This window comes from Eschrichtius robustus, chromosome 18 (assembly GCF_028021215.1).
Source record: "Eschrichtius robustus isolate mEscRob2 chromosome 18, mEscRob2.pri, whole genome shotgun sequence".
Taxonomy (NCBI): Eukaryota; Metazoa; Chordata; class Mammalia; order Artiodactyla; family Eschrichtiidae; genus Eschrichtius; species Eschrichtius robustus.
The window spans coordinates 24,827,895-24,848,698 of NC_090841.1; the positions used below are offsets into that span (position 1 = coordinate 24,827,895).

Below are 20,804 nucleotides of genomic sequence, written 5' to 3' on the forward strand. Positions count from 1 at the left end.
TTACAAGAATAGTGTTTTCATCAGCTGAGTTAGCACATAAATGCCACATATGGGTTGCTTCTGAAAATGAATAGCCAGTTTCCTAATCTTGCAGAGAAATCCTGCAGACTTCCACCTTGTAAATAGCTCAGAAATCCATCCTCTCCTCTCCAGCCAGAGGACCACTGCCTTCCTTCAAGCTTTCATCATTTCTCATTAGGATTACAATAATAACCTCCTACCTCCTCTCCTGATCTGCTTTCCTCTAACTGGTCCATTGCTGCTAGAGTGAGCATCAGAAAGTCTGCATGGGAGCAAGCCCCTTCTCTTCTTTTTTGAAAGGTTTTTAAAAATTCTTATTGAAATATAGTTGATTTACAATGTTGTGTTAGTTTCAGGCACACAGCAAAGTGATTCAATTATATAGATAGATAAATGATAGATAGATATATTCTTTTTAAGATTCTTTTCCATTATAGGTTATTACAAGATATTGAATATAGTTCCCTGTGCTATACGCTAAGGCCTTGTTGGCTATCTATTTTATATATAGTAGTATGTATATTTTAATCCCAAACTCCGAATTTATCCCTCCCCCTACTTCCCCTTTGGTAACCGTAAGTTTGTTTTCTATGTCTGTGAGTCTATTTCTGTTTCGTAAATAAGTTCATTTGTAGTATGACAATCTCTGGGTCCATCCATGTGCTGCAAATGGCATTATTTCATTCTTTTTTTATGGCTGAGTAATATTCCACTGTGTATATATATACCACATCTCCTTTATCCATTCCTCTGTCAATGAAGTCCCTTCTCTTCTGAAAACCCTCCAGGGGCTGCCTGCAGACTTCAGGAACAAGTCTACATTCCTTACCTGGGCTTATAAGGCCCTGCATGACCAGGCTGGTTACCATTCTGGACTCTCCAGCTATTCCTCCCCTGCACCCCCAAACTCCATCACCCCTGAGGACACTCTGGACGCTCAAGCCACACAGAACTACTTAGAGTTATTTCTCTCTGCAGGTCTCCTGCCCTCCCATCTATGCAGACTTGGCGTACAACTGCTCCCCTGGAGAAATGTCTTACTGTCTTATTGATAGCTCATCTTTAATTGTAAAGATTCTTTTTCCATGGCATTCTTGGCTCACAAGGCACTGAAACAATAGCCACCAGGTGTTGTGGAGCAACTAAAAAGACAGGATTAGAATTGATGCCTTAGCTTCGCTTGCCTCCTCTCCGAAAGCTCACATGGAAATTCCAATCCACAGAACGTGGGGGAACACTTTGTATGCACCTGGATGGAGCTGGAGGCCCCCCAGCTTGTCATGAAGAGTCAATGGTGACAGTTCGAAAACACCTCAAAGCAAAGAACTTTAGGAGCAGGAGCGATTAAAGGTTCTGTCACCTAAATACGTGTCATTCAGGCATAGTGGAGCCTGTGCGTCTCAGCCCAGATCCCCTGGAGCAGAGCCCTACAGGGTACCGGGTACCAGGATGCAGAGGGCAGAAGCACTGGGAAGGGGGAAGGGCAGCTCCCCCCCAATCCCCACAGGGGAGGGGGAGGGGCGGGGGAGATAGGAGGGGCCCAGGGTCCAGCAAGTGTCGGGGCAGGGGAGACAGTAGATAAGGCGTAAGCCCCCCTAATCCTGAAGGTAAGAACCATCTCGGACTCGAATTTGTAACTTTACCCTCTCATCCCTAAAATTCTTTATTTCTTACTATGAACTACTGATTTTAAAAATTCTCTCAAAGCCAAAGTCTTCTCAACAGGATTCTACCTCCCCCACCCTCATGCACCCCCCGCTGTGAGTCTCCTCATCTCTTTGTCTCCTCACTGAATCAGCCACCAACCCACGACCATCTCTGGAAATTCTCAAGAAAGAGCTTTACCAAGAAAAATGTGGACCGGCCTCCTCCTTCCACCCCAAGTACAGTCAGCGAGGGCTCACTTCTCCCAGAAGAAGTCTGCTGATTGGAAAAGACATGTCTTTGCACACAGATAATGTACTCTACCCACCGAAGGGCTAAAGAATACGGTGCCCTTGTTTTCCTAAAGCAGAGTGATGCTTTCCCGGCAGGGCGATGGCTATGCTGGGAATAGAAAATTCGTTTTTATTGTTTAACCTTCATGGTTTAAATGAGGAAGTTTCGCTCTAGTTAAAGGTCCCTTTGGGTTTTCATGAAGTAGTCCTATGACAGCAATATTAGTCTTCATAAAGAGCCCAATTTTAAAGTGTCTTGCGCTAGGGTACTCGTTTAAAAAGTTTCATCTAAGGGCTCTGCAGGGTAACTGCAGTGGGGAATCTTGGGCTAACTGCGCTATTTACCATGTCTCTGCTCTCTTTTGCCACTTGAAAGGTAATTATGCCACCTCACATTGGCAGAGCTTCTGACATTCACAAAGCCCTATCTCCTCTGTAGAAGACTTACTCTCACAGACTCTTCCCCAAAGTATTTCTGACTGCTACAAATGGAACTAAAGGGGGACAGAGGTACCAGGCCAGCCACTGTGGACCAGTGAGGCCAGGGAGGGAAGGGGCAGGATGGCCGTGAAGGTCCTCCAGACTCAAAGTCCCTATGGTGCTCATGCCCCAAAGAGGGAAGACGCTCCCTCTTGAAGAAGCAGGAAAAACACCACACATGGGAGCGACCTCCACCCCTTGATGAGAATCTTCCAGGCACTGGCAAGGTGGCTGGCTTCCGACAATATTACACAACCCAGCCACCTGATGACACCACGAGCAGGGATGAGCACAGATCACTCATGTATTCGTTAAAAGTGTTCTTTAAACATTAACTGAGCGCCTACTCATTGTACCTGTCATTGGCTAGAGAAACCAAACATCACATAGTCTCTGTCCTTGGAAAGCTCACCTCTGGGTGAGTCAGACCCGCACCCGGCTCCTGGGGTCAATGTTATGACGGGGTGAATACAAGAAGCCCTAGGTGTGCACAAAAGGGGCCCCTAACCCCAAAGGTGGGCAGGCGGGCATCATTGGGGGACTCTTTGGGAAGTAATGCCTGAGCTAAATTTTGAAAGACAATTAGAAAACTGTACGCAAAGAAGAGCCTGGAATGGCACATAAAGAACATGCACAAAGACCCATAATTCATCCATCCATTTCATCCATCCATCCATCCATCCCACAAAGCTCACTGATGGCTGCTAGGGCCAGATGTTCTGCAGGATACTAAGATGCTGCGTGTCCTGGACGGATATCCTCTCTGCCTTCACTGTGTTTATGGCTGTAGCACGGGGGCGGGGGTGGGGTGGGGAAGGGCACAGCCAGGTTAGGGAACTTCTAGCACTTTCCTGAGGTGGGTCCACTGAGCACAAGCTGAGGTGGGGTGAGGAGATGGAGCCACAAGGTAATGAGCCTGGAGAGGCTGACGTTGGAAGGAGGGTTCCAGAACACAAAAGGCTTTGTGTTATGTGTTCAGCAGCTCAGACTTTATCCTGATGACTACAGGGGGTCCACCAAAGGATTTCCTTAAGTAGGAAAGTAAGATTTGAATTTGAGAAGTCACTCAGCTGTGGAGAGGATAGGCTGGAGGTAATGTGAGTAGGATGGGGTGCCCACTTGCAGTGGTCCAGATGCAAAATGGCAATGGTGATGGCGACACCTGTATTCAGGTGGCAACAGCAGTGACACAGAGTAAAGTATGTGAAGGTTTAGTAAGGAGGTAGAATTCCCAGGATGGGGGTGAGGTGAAAAGTCAATGTGTAAGTGTCTAAGACCATCTTCTGGCTTCTGATTTGGGGTGATGGAGATAATATCATAGTAATTCACCGCCAAGGGGTAGATCAGATGAGAAGCAGGTACAGGCACCGAGAAGAAGAGATTCTGAGCTCACCTAAACTTTCTGATGAAGATAAGCCTTACAGTTGATAATTATCAAGATTATTTTTACTGCTGCTACTGCTGCTATTCCCACCCAGTGTTCTCAAAGGGCAATGACTAAGGACTGGGGTAGCACCCTCGTGATGAGGAAGCTACGAGAGAATGGACCTCTCAGACCCTGAATCTCAAAAAGTTCAAGCAAACATTTATTGTCTGGTCATCTCAGATATAGACTGTTCTCTGCAACTTCCAAGACCCATCTTCTCCACACAACACAGGCTGAATCCTACTTCTTAAATATAGTCATTCATTCATCAATGGCTTCCCTGTCCTCCAGTGGCCCTCAACTCTTCTTAGGATGCTTAGAACACCTCTTTGGTCAGTATCCACCCTGAAGCCTTCTTGTAAAGACGGACCAGCCCCCAGCCCTTCTAAAAAAGGATTTCCCACGTCACAAAGTCTACACCTAAACTACCAAATCAGAATCTTTGTAACAGATCTGGGAACCTTTTTCTTTCTTTTGTAAACAAGGTCCCCAAGTGATTCTTAAGATCAAGCAGGTTTGGAAAACGCTGCTCTAGGGCACGCCATTCTCTCCAGTTCTACAGGCTGTACTTCTCCTAGGACGAGCCACTCCTGGTGGAGCAATCCAACCATCCTTTACCAAGTCCCCTCCAACTGAGGACCCTCAGTCTTACTGACTTCTGGAGTCTTAGCTCAAGATCCCCATGCCACATAACGAGATGCTCCTCTTTCAGGAACGTCCTTCTTCTTCTCTCTTTCTTTAAAAATGTCAAGCCAGAATATCTTTCCTTCCACCCTGGAGTACTTCTAGCACGAAGATAAGCCCACCTCTGACGACATCACTCCCTGGTTATTTCCCTCGTGCAGACCCTCCTACCTTTTGCCCTGGGTCTCCCCTGAGATTGAGCACATCACGGCCAATGGCCCGTTGTTGGGCAAAAGGCAGTAGATGGCCTTGGTTTTGTAGGAAAATTCTGTGGGTCATACTTGGCTTTCCCATAAAGGCAGCTTTTATAAATGCTAGATATGATTGGGGTTGATTGAATTGCAGTTCCCAAAACTGTTATGGCAGAGATGAAATCCCATTGGAAAACCACTACATGACTAACATCTTGATTTGGGAACGTCAGTGCCCCCAAACCCCAAGTTGCCTTGTGGGTTTACAAGAAACTTTCTTGGGACACATACTCTTGTATACAAAGGAAAAGAGATAATGAATGGGGTTTAATTTTTCCCCTTGTTTCTGTTGTGTGTGTATTAACTAAAAAGCAAATGAGAAATAATGGCTATGTAACAACTCCAGTGTTTACAAGTTCATAAACAGTTAAGATCTACTCAACTTTTAATTGATTTCTTATGTACTTTAGTTTTAAAAAGGGGAATAGGTTTCCTGTAATAATTGACATTGGAATTCTAAGGAATCAGCTTTACAGATGAAAAAAACAACCACTCAATTTGATGAACTTTCTGGTTTTAAATTAATGTTCTTGAATCCACAAAACCTACTAAAAACTGGACAAGTGAGAATCAAGGTTTATTCACAGATCACAGATGCATATGACTCAATGAATCTTTGAAAGTTCCTCAGAAAGATGCATGCTGTTAAATCTACCTCCAAATTTCTCTCTCTTCTGGAATCTAAATAATCTTAAAGTACTTTAACTTTTAGAAATAAAATCTTGACTGTTCCAATTTTTCAAAGACTTGTATATATATACAGAGTTACCTCTTGTTCATACAGTGAACCCACTTTCTTGCCTAAATAGGGTTTAGTGAGTACTGGAGACCACTCATTGTCCCCCTAGAATCCATCCTCACCTCTCTCCAGTTAGTTATAGGCAACCCCTTTCCTCAAGCTTTGGTGCAAACGGTTGCCCCGCTAGAGACTACAATGTGTAGCCTACTTTGCATCCATGTGTCATTTTATGAGTAAGTTCCAGCCAATAAGATGCTACTAGAAATGACTGACGTCTCAACTTCCAGGTACCGCCTTGACTTTTTCTTTCTCCCTTTCCTCTGTCTGGAGATGACAATACATGGAGAAACCAATTTGGATCCAGAGATGGAAGGTACCTGTTGAGGATGGAGGTGCCTTCCTGCCAGCCCTGAACTGCCACCTCCGGATTATTGCACATGAAAGAAAAAACTTATATCTTATTTTGTCCAATGAGTGATGAGTCTCTTTGTTAGGGCAGCATAGACTATATGAAATAACAGTGAATATATGACTGAGGATCATATATGAGGCTGTGAATCTTTGGGTACATCATTCTTAGTACCAGGAGATAGTTTCATTTATATTGTGACTCCTGCAGGAGATAAGGCCAACTATGCACTGATTCCCAGGGAATAAAATAAGAATTCCAGGTAAGAATTAATTGTTCAGTGATTATGGCTCTGGTCTTACTCCCCATTTTCCAGTAAATCTTTGGAGGCTCAGAGACTTACTGACTCCAGGAAATGGTTAGTCAAGGATATGCTAACAACATAGCTTACTGGTAGTCATCACCATTGGCTTTTCATATTCTGGGATGAAATAGAGAGTTTTACAGAAACATAAAAGAAGCCAGAGCTGTGTTTTTAGTTCACATTGTAAACCTGCCTCTATATAGTTTATAAGCTATGAAGAGGCAAACAGACCTGGGGAAAACATGATTAAAGCAAGAAGTCCAGATGAACATAACTTTCAACAAAAATTAACCTGTAGTATGATTCTATGGAGGCATTATTGCTTCAGGCTATAATATTAATAATTATCAATTATAACATTGGTAAGACATCCAATAGATGAGAACCAGGCTTATAACATTCTGAATGGCTTTGTGAGTTGGTCAATGACTCATGTTTATTTAAAAATATTAGTTTACAGAGTTCAAGAAGTCATCAGTCATTTACTTGTTCTTTTCCTTCAATCTTGAGTCTAAATTAGATGTGATATATTCAAATGTGAGCAAAGTGGCTGCAGTTCTCGTCCTGATGGAACTGCAAATTCGTTCCAAGATCTCTAAGCATTTCTGACTGTGCAGCTTCTTCAGGGAAAATTTTTTAATGCTCCCAAACGTGCATATTTATTTATTTAACTATTAAATAAAAACGTTCCTGTATATTAGCTACCTTATAAAATATTCACAGAAATATTTTGAAGCCAATATTAAAATATACATATACATGTAAATCACCTTGCTTCCTTCCAGCGGCCTAGGGAGGTCACCTTGAATGCACTGAACACCCCACGTTCGAGAGCAAGGTGATTGGTGTGATTTGTATATTGATCTCTCTCCTCCATATCACCCTTTCAGATACATTTCAAAGTAAGTTTCAGGAAGTCTTTCACCAACAGGTACCCAATGTGAAATCAACAAGCAGGCATATTAACATCAAGCAGAGTCACATCCCAGGGCTCAGGATGTATAAATATGTATAAACAGAAGGCTTTCCACTGAGACTGGTCGGGAGGTCTGAAGGCCAAGTGCTCCTGTTCAGGCCTGAGCCCCCGCACTGCTCCTCAGGCTGGCAGAGGCCAGAGAGGCGGCCAAAGCTGGAGCAAGAATTGCTTTATAAATCGGACACCGTATTTGTACTAGTGTTCTCTTTATTGTCATAGACTGTTATGAGAGACTTTGTAAATTGTGGTTGGTAGGGTTGGATCACTAAGAGGCTTTCAGAGTTCTGTGCTAAAGGGAAAAAAAGCCAAGAAAACCCACAGCCACAAACAAAAAAGGCGGAAAAAACAGCATTACTTGTCTGACCAAAGACGGGCTGGGTAAACACCACTTTTTGCACACATAGAATGTGATATTGTGCTTATGTCTAGCATTTGTTACCATTGGATCGGGAGATCTCTCAGTAATGATTGCAGCCACAAAAGTAATTGTGTTTTATGGGTTCACCCAATATCTATATTAGAACTGAAGCTAAGATACAAACCTGCTTATGAATGCCTGATACATCCATCCTATTTTTAGTATCAGCAAGAGAAATGAGAAATCTGATTATTTTGGCAAGACGTGTAGACTGTCACCTTAACCAATAATCCTCATCAAAGGATAACACATTTGGCATTATTTGGCCAAGGTAAGAGAAGGGTAAGTCCTTGGTTAAAGGACAAGTTATAGCAAAGTGCCTAGCACAGTGTGTGCACTGAATAAAATTGCTTGAGTCTAATGATAAGATGAATAACGTGTGTCTCCTTCCTAAAGGGTCCCTTGTCTGGGGGAAGAAATGGCGTCTTCTACCTCCAAACACACAATGGTATATTATGACAACTTCTTATTCCTTAAAAAGAATTATCTGTGTGTAATATTGTTACCCATGAGTAACAATCCCATAGCACAACAAAAACAAATATTAAATTAATGAAATAAAGTTCTACTCATCCTGTGAGTCACACTAGTCTGTTAGTATAATTAAAGCTGTGTGTCTTGGGAACTCCCTGGCGGTCCAGTGGTTAAGACTTCACCTCCCAGTGCAGATGGTGCGGGCTCATTCCCTGGTCGGGGAGCTAAGATCCCACATGCCTCACGGCCAAAAAACCAAAACATAAAACAGAACAACACTGTAACAAACTCAATAAAGACTTGAAAAATGGTCCACATCAAAAAATCTTTAAAAAAACCCAAAACCTGTGTGTCTTTAATAAGAGCAGTTGACTATTCTTGTCTGCCCACAAATCTTTCTCCTTCTGGCTTCCCAGGCACTGAATCTCTCATAATTAGTGTTACTCATGTGGAATGAGGCACCCTGTCTCCAACAGGCTCCTAAAATAGTGAAAACTCTGTCATCATTGTTCATCAACATCTTTAAGTACAAACTGGCTTATCGTACTCTCTAGACAGTCAGTCAGAAAGCTCAAAGGAAATGGGACAATGAACAAGTAAGTTCTGATGGGGGAGTTAGCGGCGGAAAGTTCGCCGAGGGAGCAGAAGTGAGGACTGCCAGGGAGCAGCTATTGGCCATGTTTCTCCATCTGGCATTTGTTTTCACTTAGGACGTGAGATAAGGCTATCACTTGAAAAAAAAATAGCACACAAACTGTCCTCCCATTTTTGAATAACCCAAATTACACCCACTTATTCAAAATAATTTTCTATTATATTAAGTTATACACACACATACATTCACACACATACAATGAGGTCTACTCCAAGGTGTCTGTTCTCGTTCATGGACTATGGCTTTGCTTAGTTCCGTCTTTACATTATCCAATCCTATTTTAAATGCCTCTATAGAGTTTTCTAGCTTTGTACATTCCTTGTTAAGCTAATTTTTCAGGCTTTTTAAAAATTATGAATGAAATCTTTCATTCATGTTTTCTAATTATTGTTTGAAATGGGGGCAGCTAGTGATTATTACCTATTAACTATTTTTTAAAATAAATAAATCAATTTATTTATTTATTTTTGGCTGCATTGGGTCTTTGTTGCTGTGCGTGGGCTTTCTCTAGTTGCGGCAAGCGGGGGCTACTCTTCGTTGCTGTGCGTGAGCGTCTCATTGCAGTGGCTTCTCTTGTTGCGGGGCACGGGCTCTAGGCGCGCGGGCTTCAGTAGTTGTGGCTTGCGGGCTCAGTAGTTGTGGCGCACAGGCTTAGTTGCTCCACGGCATGAGGGATCTTCCCGGACCAGAACTCGAACCCGTGTCCCCTACATTGGCAGGCGGATTCTTAACCACTGTGCCACGAGGGAAGTCCCTACCTATTAACTTTTACAAACTGATTTATTTTGCTTGTAGCTTTTCAGTTCTTTTGAATTTTCCCAAGTATACAATCATATCACATGCAGATTCTACCTTCTATATATGTTATTTCATTCTCATGTGTAATTACATTTGCTGGCACATTCTGAACAATGTTAAATAACATGGGGACAGTGGGCATCTTTGGTGTATTCCTGATATTACGAGAAATGCTCCTATTTTTCATCATTAGCTAACTTTTAGTTTGAGCTATTTAGGATAACATCAAGAATCCATCTCGTTCTGTTTTCTAATGGATTTTAAACATCAGAAATAAGTGCAAAATTTTGTCAGTCACTTCTCAGTGTCTATGAGATGATAACATTTTTCTCCTTTGACCTGTTAAGATGAACCATCCTTGCATTCTCATAGGTAAATGTTAATGGTATCTGTTCTTCTTAATATTACTTATTTTCCAAATTATCTTGGCTGATCTTGCATACTTATTCTTCCAGAGGAAACCCAAAGTATAATTTTTAAGAACCAGAACACCATTGAAATTAAAAGTTTATCTCTTTTTCATTGTAAGGATATACAGTATGGCTTGATTTAAACAGAAAATTAGGAGACAATCATTTACCTAACCAGAATTACCTTAATTAGAGGTTCAGCTTTGAACTAACAGATTACCTCTGGTACATGTCAATGTTTATACATAGACCACTCAGTATTTAGGAGGTGGGATAAAAAGCTGACTACTGAAAATGAAACATAAAACAAAAACAATAAAAAATGAATTAGAATTTGTCTTTTTCTGTCTGACTTAACTTCACTAAGTATAATATTCTTTAGGTCCATCCACGTTGCTGCAAATGGCAATATTTCATTCTTTTTTTTAATATATCACTTACATGTGAAATCTAAAAAACAATACAGAAGAATGTATATACAAAAACAGAAACTGACTCACAGACAGAAAACAAACTTGTGGTTACCAGAGGCGGAGAGGGAGGGAAGAAGGGACAAATGAGGAGTATGGGATTAACAGATACAAACTACTATACATAAAATAGAATAAGCAACAAGGATTTACTGTATAGCCCGGGGAATTATATCCAACATTTTGTAATAACCTATAATGGAATATAATCTGAAAAAAAAATAACTGAATCACTTTGCTGTATACCTGAAACTAGCACAATATTGTAAATCAACTATACTTCAATTAAAAAAGAATAGCAAATTGAGTATTAGATTTCACAATATATAGCTCAGTAGATCCTCTTTTTCCCAATGTAGATCAGGATTTTTGACGATAATTTTAAATTGAGGGTCTTGCAAATGTTATGTCTTTCTCTCCTCCACTAATACACTATCCTTCAACATGTAGCTTAAAATGCCTTAAGAATAGGCTGTTTAATTACTTACTGTATAAATTAAATTAATTAATTATACATCTTAAATAGACCTAGAAGTTTCCTAAGGATAGTATATAATCAACATGTTTATTGCTGCTGGTGATAAAAATGTCACAGTGGTTTTCTGCAACTTGCTTCTGTGTCCTATTGTTTTGTCCTCTTGCATGTTTAGAAAAATGATCAAACCTGCTCTATCTAAACTTTTAAAATATGTCTTTGATTAAATCATCAACAATGACAATGAATTAGTAATAATGGTGATAAAAGTAATATATAAACATTTAATGAGTGCATACTATATTTCCAGTACTGTGCTTAGGTCCTTTACATCTCTTATTTCAAATCAGCCACAGTCCTGCTACGGAGGGATTGTGAGCTCCACTTTTTAAAGATGAGGAAGCCAAAGTGAAGAAATATTAAGTATTTTCCAAGATCACATTTATTTAATCATAAGTCTATCTGACTTCACATGCCACGATTTTTCCCACAAAATATATATGAATTAAGATGATGTGAGCAGAGGTAAATACAGTATAGTAGCCATTCAATTTCCAATTTCTTTCCGTAGTAAAAAATCAGAAGTTACTCATTTTTCTCTTATTTTTAGTAGTTTAATTTTTTGCAAAAGCAGAAAAAGAAAATGTTATAGAACTTTAAAAAATTAATTAGACTAGTGGAATTGCTGTTGCTATAGCTCAAAAATTACAATGTAAGATAAAAAGATCAAATTTAAACCCACATTTTAAAATATGCATCTACTGTGTAAAGCTAAGCACCTACACACTATAATGAAAATGTAATATTTTTAAGCAATAGCTCTTATAGATATTAGAACGATATGTACTTCCTTGATTCTATGATGTATTTTTTTTATATTTCAGAATCTCTGAAATTGATACAACTAGAATCTATAATGATCATGTTTAATTCTTTAGTTAAAATTTTTTTCTTTCTTTGTGATGCATGAAATCAAGTAAGCTTAAAATTCGTGGTATCTTAGATTTGTTGAAATATAGCAAATATCAGTTTTAAGGGTTATACAAAACAGCTTTATCGCCCTACTTCTATGTCCAATACATATCCTCTTTTTAAAAAATGCTATTACTATTTGTGAATCTTTAAAAAAGAAACTAATTAAATTTTAGTTTAGATGTAAGGCATTTGAGAACTTTAGTATTTACTCTAAGATGATCAGAGATAGCCCAGGCAGTTGCAAACTAGAGGTTGGGATGTATGAGCGGATGCAAGAATCCATGCAGATGTGCACGCAAGTATGCAATGTATACAGATGTGCATGCACTGGAGTCACGGGATTCTACCCGGTTCTTGGGTAGAAGTAAAATAATTGCAAGGCTGCAGAATTGTCAAGTGACTTTATCCAGGAAAGTAAAACAGGCAGTTATTACAGGGTTTCTCAATTGAGGCTGTCGGTGTAGAGAAGTCATTCGTCTTCTCTGTCCTCATCTCCTCCCTTCTCACCCAGCTCTCCCGAAGAATGAAAAATGAACAGAGAAATTTCCATCTCACCCACCACAACAATTCTTGCTCTACTCGCTTACCCCCTCGCTTCGGATGACAACAGTGGACCAGCTATAGTTATTCTCAACAGAGACCTGGATCCACAGATGTGGAATAGAGGTTCCTACCATTCTAAAACCAAATATAAAGGAAGTAGCCAGCAGAGAATCCTGTGAGCTGAGGGAATGTCTTCTAAGGCAGGGAATTCAAACTAGCAAACTGACCCACTGACTACCACAAACCATCTTTGTCCTCCTTCCAAGTGTGAATGTAAATCCCTCCTCCAAAATAAAAGAAAGAAAGATAGAACGAAAGAAAGAAAGAGAGAGAGAGAGGGAGGGAAAGATGGAGGGAGGAAGAAAAGAAAGAAGGAAAGAAAGAAAGGAAGAAAAGGAAGGAAGGAAGGAAGAAAGAGAGAGAAAGGAAGGAAAGAAAGGAAAGAAAAGAATATTTGCATGAATGTTGCTGGTCACCAAAACTAACCACTACCAACTTCAAAAGAATTCTGCTAATCCCACAAAAAAAAATTCTCTTTAGCTCTTTTACAAATTATTAAAATAAAAAAGAACAAAGTCAACAGCACGTAGCCAGTTTTAATTTTCAATATTAGGAGAGTCAGTGAGGGCCCTTGACTTATCTCAATGTGTACTCACCTTTTGCACAGCTGCTTGAAAGGCCTGTTTAATTCTCTTACACGAATCAGGTATTAATTTTGAGTCTTGACTCTCCAGAGTTGTGTCTTGCAAATCCGTGTTTTCATGGAGTTTGAAAATTCTGTTAATGCAGTGAGTGTCATCTTCTGATATTCTATTAGGATCCATCTGAGGGGGGAAAAATGTGAGGACGTTAGAGTGGTTATCACTGATCATTCTGTTATTTAATAAAGTGTGACTTAAGGACAAAAGAATTCATTCTTGCAAGAGTCATTATGTCCCCAACAACTAATAGTTAATACAATTACCATCGAGTTGGTGAAAAAGTTGACTTCTAATTCATTTTTATGAGTAGCTGACTACCATCCACAACACACCTGTACACATGTGATTCATGGGGAAATTATCAAAATCGTCTGACATTGTAAAAGTGCTCACTGAGGGGAGGGGAATCAAAGAAATTACATGTGTTCAGTACAGGGAGAGAAAGCCTTTTATCCTTAAGTCCCCCCCATGCAGCACGCTACGTGGGATTATGAAGCCCACTTGGATATTCAAAGCATGAAACCTATATAAATCAGGTGAAATTAACATCATGTTCAGCTGCCATGTTTGCCTGGCCTTTTCCCTTAATCAATGTGTGTTTTAATCAGCTGAAGAAGGGAGGGAGCAATCCATTTCCTAGCTCCAAAGAAAAGCCAGAAGTATAATTTCCCTTTTCGTTGAGCCTCTCATCAGTTTTCTTAACCTGGAGTGGTACGTCTGTCAGAGGGTGCCCGAGAATGTGTGTGGTGCTATTTGGTGTCAGCTGGGATGACGGGGGCTCATGGAGTGAGCAAGCTCTATGGATACATGCTGAGGGGATGCTAAAATTCTTGTAGTGTACGGGATCGTCCCACCCAAAATATCCCCATCAAGTTATTAGCTGGTCCCCTGGTTAAAACAGGTACCAGCATTAGCACTTCTTTAAGTATTACTCTTTTCTTAAAATTGTCTGCCAGCTCCTCCAAGCCTTTGTAGTGGTTTCAACTGCCAAGTAAATAGTAGAGGTAATTAGCTACCTAATTGTTTTAATTTTTAAGTGGTTTAATTTATTGTCCTCTTCTTTCAAAAAATTCAAGGTACTTCATGTGCATTTGCTTATGACTAGGTACAGGCTAGATGAAAAAAAGGGAAAATTATGTAAGTTTCCAATAACCAAAGCCCAGTCAATTAATATCAAGTCTCTCGTTCCCTGGTTTAATCATCTTTTTGAAAGTCATCAGAAGATGTGCAGGTTTATTAACCAGCTGTCAGAAGTAAACTAAGAAAGTACCCTATCCATACCCGTGATTCTCAAAATGAAATAACAGCCTTTCAACAAATGTGCACCCACTAATGCAAATTTTATCATTCCACTTTTGCACGGTGTGACTCAGGAAGCAAAACTATTTGCAATCCAAGTTTACTTTTTCTTTCTTTAAAATAATTAGTATGAATCAGAATATCTGAGATTTTATATAAGGCAAGTGTTCAATTCCATACTTTCTTTAAAAAGCTCACTTATACCAATAAGTTTCGCAAAAAACCAGAGAAGCCTGGACAACTGATATGAAAAGTCGTTGGATTCAGACCTCAAGAAAGAAGAATCCTGCAAGGGCCTCAGCTATCTCACCACCAGAAAGCCGCTGAGCTAAAGGAACAGTGTGGTATTAGTGGGGAAATGCCTGGGTACCCTAACATTGGTTAAGCCCCAGTCCCGCTGACAAGCTAAGTGCCATCAACAGAAGCAGCAGTACCGGCGACTCTTGCTATGGAAACTATAGTCCAATCACTTGCAGCGTTACAGGCTCACCCAGAATTTGTTAGGAATGCAGACGCTCAGGCGCCACCCCAGGCAGTGCCTGTGAATCTGCATTCTAACTAGATCCCAGGTGATTCTGATGCACGTTAAAGTTTGAGAAGTAATGCTTTCAAATACCGAAGATACAAATATCAATTGTCTGCTATTAAAATGTCTCCAAATTTCTTTGGACACCAATTTTAAAATTTTTTCACAAGTAATACCAATTAGTATTAATACAAAATTACTGAAATGGTCAATAATGGCTAAGGGTTTAATGCAAAGAAATATAATGCCAAGATTTTTGTCTCTTCTCTATTAAAAAAATGTCCATGCCCAGGTCCCACCCTTGGCCAATTTAATCAATATTCCTAAGGGGAGGGGTCAACTGAGTCTCTCTCCCCAAGTGTTTCTAATGTGCAGGTGAGAACCACTGTTTCAGAAAGTCACATTAGAGCTAAAACATATATAAAATGTCACCAATTGTTTCCCCAAATGGAAGTATGGCATAATTAATTTTGATATACTCAATTAATTTTGATATACTATTTTGTTTATTTAAGGGTCATATGTTAGAATGTTATTTTTATTATTTTTAAAAAATTATTTTAGTGAAGTATAGTTGACTTACAATGTTGTATTAGTTTCTGGTGTACAGAAAAGTGATTCAGTTACACATATATACAACAGTTTGCATCTGCTAATCCCAAACTCCCACTCCATCCCTCCCCAACCCAGCCCGCCCTCTTGGCAACCACAAGTCTGTTCTCTATGTCTGAGTTTATTTCTGTTTCATAAACAAGTTCATCTGTGTCATATTTTAGATTCCACATATAAGTGATATCATATGGTATTTGTCTTTCTCTGACTTACTTCACTTAGTATGATAATCTCTAGGTCCATCCATGTTGCTGCAAATGGCATTATTTCATTCTTTTTTATGGCTGAGTAATATTCCACTGTGTATATGTACCACATCTTCTTTATCTATTCATCTGTCAATGGACATTTAGGTTGTTTCCATGTCTTGGCTAATGTGAATAGTGCTGCTATGAACATAGGGTTGCATGTGTCTTAGAAATTTATTTTTAACCTACAAACAAATGTCTTTCTTATTCCAGTGCCCTTGTAGCTCTCCTTTCCTGAAGGTGGAGACCAGGAGAAAGGGTGGCGTAGAGGTGCAGGGGTGCAGGGCCACAGGGCCAGCAACACACACAGGCAAATGATGGCCTCTGCTCCTGTGGTCTCAGCACTGCAGGAGCTGCAGGGCAGGGCGTCGGACTGATGCTGGACCCTCCACATTACTCACCGAGTGGCTGGACAAATGTAACCTCTCCCCTAACAACCCATCCCCTGACACAGCAGTCTGGATAGAAAATTTATATGATGGAAAAATTACACTTCTTAGTCTATTTTAGCTACTAACCAGATCATTTACACATCACAAATTAGAAAAAGGTATATTTCTAGTGCTGCAAATCATTTGAAAAGCTTTTTCAGTAAATTCAGCATGCAAAGCACTAGGCTGGATGCTGTAAAGAAGGTAATGAGCAAAACAGGCAGTCCTGACCTGCAAGGAACTTACACTCGACAGAGGAACGAAGAAACTCATCCAAAAATCACAGTAAAAAAAAAGAAAAAATCACAGTAAACAGTAAATGAATTCATTTTACCTAGAAATGACTGAAAATATTAAGTGAATCTTGAATATCTGATTTAAACTGGACTTCAAAAATACAGTGATCAGATGATGTAGTTCATGTGAAAGGAACTCAATCATTAAAAAAAAAAAAAACTTCCTTGAAACTTAATCATTTGTAGGGTTAAATGAGGCAGGATGCTTGACATTTGTGCTACTTTGTTTTCTGTTTTTTCAAGTAGGCAGCCTACACACCTCCACATCAGATTTTCGGTAATGACTGCTCTCGTGTTTGGGTAACAGACAGCCCGGGGAGGTTGGTGTGCATATTGGGGGTTTGGCGGAAGGGGTTAAAAGGGGACAGAGATTGAGTTTCCTGAAAAGCTTATCTTGTAGCTAAGCTCTAAACTTTGAATATGGTTATATGGATGCTTAAAAAAAAAAAGGGCACATAAATTTTAAAAGCAATTTTTTGTAAGGGTTTTTTTTTCTTTGTAAACCAAAGTATGAATACTATGTGGTAAATATATAGCACAAGCCACATGCTATTTTTTCTTTGGCAAGGTTGGTAGGGGAAAAGCCAATCTACACTGGATCTAGTACTTTTTTTTTTCTTAATCTAGGCACAAGCAATCTACAAACATTCAGGAGGCTGATTCACGTTTAGCTATTCAAACATGAGTGGAGCAGGGGAAAAGTTTTTGTCACTATAATTTTTACATTATTTGGGGGCATTTTTCTAAATGCATTTAAAACTAAATTGAATTGTTTTTTCTTGAGGATTTGCATGGCTCCCCCCTCCCATCTTTAAACAAAAACAATACAACTGGCTCCTTTTCTTTTTTTTTTTTCTTTTTTTTTTTAACTGTCAACTGCAAACATATTACCTGATGTTAGATGATTTCATTCTAGTTCAAACACATTCAGAAACCCCAAGTAGTTGACCCACAAATTTAGTGGAAATCAAAAAACTATCTCTTATTTGGTACCAAGTTCTAATCCAAGGAAGCTGATATAAGTGAAAATGTTAAATCAGTGTCAGGTCAAACTGAATCTACTCTCTCAGCTAGAACTTTGAAAGAAGGCTTCCAGCATATGTGAAAGTGGAGAGAGTTGTAGACTTGTAGAAGCTCCACGTACCCATCACCGAGCTTCAGCGATTACCAGTGCGTGGCCAATCTTGTTTCATCTATAAGCAACCACTTCCCTGTTCCCCAGGCTCCCCACCTATTATTTTGCGACGAATCCCAAACATCTTATTTCATTTGTAACTACTTCCGAATGTATCTCTAAATGATTAGGACCCCTTTCAGCATTAACTGTAGATACCATACTCAGCAAAACGTAAGCACATCTAGTGGAGTATCCTCCTATGAAAACATTGCTCCGAATATTACTTCTTAACTGAAGGAGATGACCTTTTAAAAATGTAATACACAGTTGGGTTCAGAGTAATGGCTAATATATTTTGCATAAGTCTTGGAGAAGCCCAATCTTCATGGCATTTAGGAAAACTGTACCCAGAAAGTCGATGACATTAAATTCTCCATCTGAAAATTTTCTATCCATGTTACATCAAGATTGCTAAATGATCATCAGAAGGCTAGACCCCTCAGCCCACCAGGCCATGAATATTGAGAATCCCTACAAAGAAGCTGAGCACTTTCTTCAACAGCCCAACAGGTCATTCTTTCCTAAATGGTCACGCCGATTTCCATGGTTCCTGCCAATCTAAGCTGTTCCTGGTCCCTGGAACTCATTCATTTCCTACTGCTCTTTCAGTGCTGAATACTCACTTCACTACTACTGCTATGAAAATGCCATAACCCCAAGGTGTTAGAAAAGATAAAAGAGAACTACTGAATCTTCTGTCCCTTTTCTGAATGCTTCTCTCTTATTTGACTAAGAATTTAAAGTCTTTTGTTATAGGCCCCTTCATTACCTGGCATCATGCAATGCACATAGTATGTGGACATTGTATGTTGAATAAATGGTTCTTAATTCATATTCCATACCATTTAATAGTGTCATGTGCAATGCAGGCACTCAGTATACAGACATTAAATGGCGGGGCGGGGCAGGGGGAGGAAGGGGACAGGACCACATGCTGGATGAGAAAATGGATAAATCATTCATTCTTGGCTGCAGCATACTCCAATGAAAGAAAAATATTTCATCATTTTCATATAGATTTGTGTAATCTATGTTGCAAGTAAACCACTTGAAAGTTGTATTTTTAGAAAAACTTCCTCTCAATAGGAAAAGATTACTTTTATTAATATACAAATACAAATTTTCTAAAGCACTGCGCGTAGTATGTCTACCTTTTAGTAGATAAACTAGTTCTATAAAATGCAAATTAGTGGATACTGAATATTTCACAAAAAGCCTGTGATTACAAGTAATGGAGTTCAAGACTCTGGCACATGTCAAAAACCCATACAGCCCAGGCAATGCCTTGTTCTGATGCATTCAATTTGGTTTAGTAATCACCTTTGAATCTGAAAACCAATGAAGTCCAAACCCGTCTCTTTTCCCATAAAAAAAAAAAAAAAATGCACAGTCAGCCCCCCACTTCCTTTGAGAAAGAGTTCACAGCACCAGACAAGAATACTTGAATGAATCCAACCAACTGCACTGCAATTTCCAAGAAAACACAAGAGCATAAACCACCAGAAAGCATAATGTTACAAATTTACCCCTTCCTTTCTACTATCTCTCTGCCGTTCCTAGCCGGCTTCCTCACCTTTGAAAAGCTTGGTTACTTGCTAGATTGTCGCTAGGCTGTGCCGGGGGAGAGAACTTCACCACCTCCACACACACTTTGCTTCCTTCCTCCGCCCACTTTAGTGGGAAGGCACGAGGGCCCTTCTTTCTTCTTTCACTCCGCGCGAGCGGAGCCCGGGTCCTAAGACCAGGCTTCTCTGGCCGCGCTATGTCTTTCGGTCCATCTGGCGACTTGGGCATCGCCCCCCAGGGCTCCAGCAGCTGCCGGCAGCGCACGCACTGCGCGGTGCAAAGCAACCAACCCCAGGACCCCAAATCCTCCCGGGGGTGGGTGGGAAGGGAAAGGGTCGATTCCCAACGGTAGGCGCTCAATTTTTTTTCCCGCGTGGACCTAAGTTCATTCTTTGCTTCAAGTGGGAAGTGGAAGCAGAGAAAAGTGTGCAGTCGTTTCCCAAAGAGGTGAGCGGCCAATGCGGTCTCGCCGGGGGAAATTCAAACGCACCAGGCCGGGCGAGCTCAGCTTCGGCGCGCAGCGGGGCCGGGTGCGTGCGCGAGGACCAGAGGCCAGCGCGCCGGGCCCCGCGCCTGGCTGTCCCCGAGCCGGACGCTCCCTTTTTAGGGTCACTTTCCCCTCCCCAGATATGAAAGCTCTGGGGAGTCAAGCCGGGGGACTAGACTCCATCGCCTGCAAAGTGCTGGAGGATGAAGGCGGGTGCGCCCCGCCCGCGCGCCCCTGGAAGGCGAGCACTCACCTGCGCTCGGAAGTAAAGGAACAGGGCGACGCTGCACGCGACCTGGCCCAGCCCCAGCCCCAGCAGGGCCACGAACGTGGAGCGGGAGGCGGCGGCGGAATGGTGCGGGGCGGGCTGCGCGGGCGGCGGCGGCGGCGGGGCGTGCAGGGCGCCCTCGTGCGGGGCGCCGGAGCCGCCGCTGCCCATCTCCTCGGAGCCGCGCAGGTACTTGGTGTAGTCTCGGCTGGCGCGGCGCATGGCGCTCGGCCCGCCTCGCTCGGGCGCTCGCCTCCCTCCGGGGCTGTTCGGCCGGCGGCCAAGTCCAAAGGCGGCGCAGAGCCGGCGCGCGGCCAGGCGGGCCTCGACGTAGGGGCGCTCAGAGGCGGGCGCTGCTCCTGGGGCGCGCGGGCGAGCGAGAAGGGTGCCGGCCGCCCCAACTCTTATAAACCGCTTCGGGAGGGCTGGCCCCGGGAGCCAATCAGCCCCGGCCGAGCCTGCCTCTTCCACTCCCACCCCTGGCTCCCCTTCCTTCCTTTCGCCCTCCCTCCCTTACTCTCTCCCTGAAAGGCCTCCTCCCTCCCCATCGGGGCCCTCGGAGGAAGAGGCTGTGGGTTGTTCTAGCGGTTCCAGAGGCCACTTGCCCATCCTCAGCGGCCTTTCTGGAGGTCCAAGAGATGGGCTGGGGGAGATGCAGATGAATGCCTTGGTCAAGGATAAAGGTGACATCACAGACATTCCTGGGGCAGTTGGCATCCCCGAGCCTCAGTTTCCCCTATAGGATTTA

General features: G+C 41.6%; 1 protein-coding gene across 1 annotated transcript in view; it reads right to left on the reverse strand.

Annotated features, from left to right (window-relative positions):
* Positions 1–20,278, reverse strand: part of TNFSF11 (TNF superfamily member 11) — a 33,851-nt gene extending 13,573 nt beyond the window's left edge. Inside the window, exons 1-2 of the mRNA XM_068526489.1 lie at positions 20,042–20,278; positions 13,102–13,269 (exon numbers count right to left, since the gene is read on the reverse strand). Coding sequence (XP_068382590.1) covers positions 13,102–13,269; positions 20,042–20,278 — 405 coding nt within the window. The remainder of the gene's footprint in view (positions 1–13,101; positions 13,270–20,041) is intronic.
* Between the last annotated feature and the right edge of the window lie 526 nt (positions 20,279–20,804).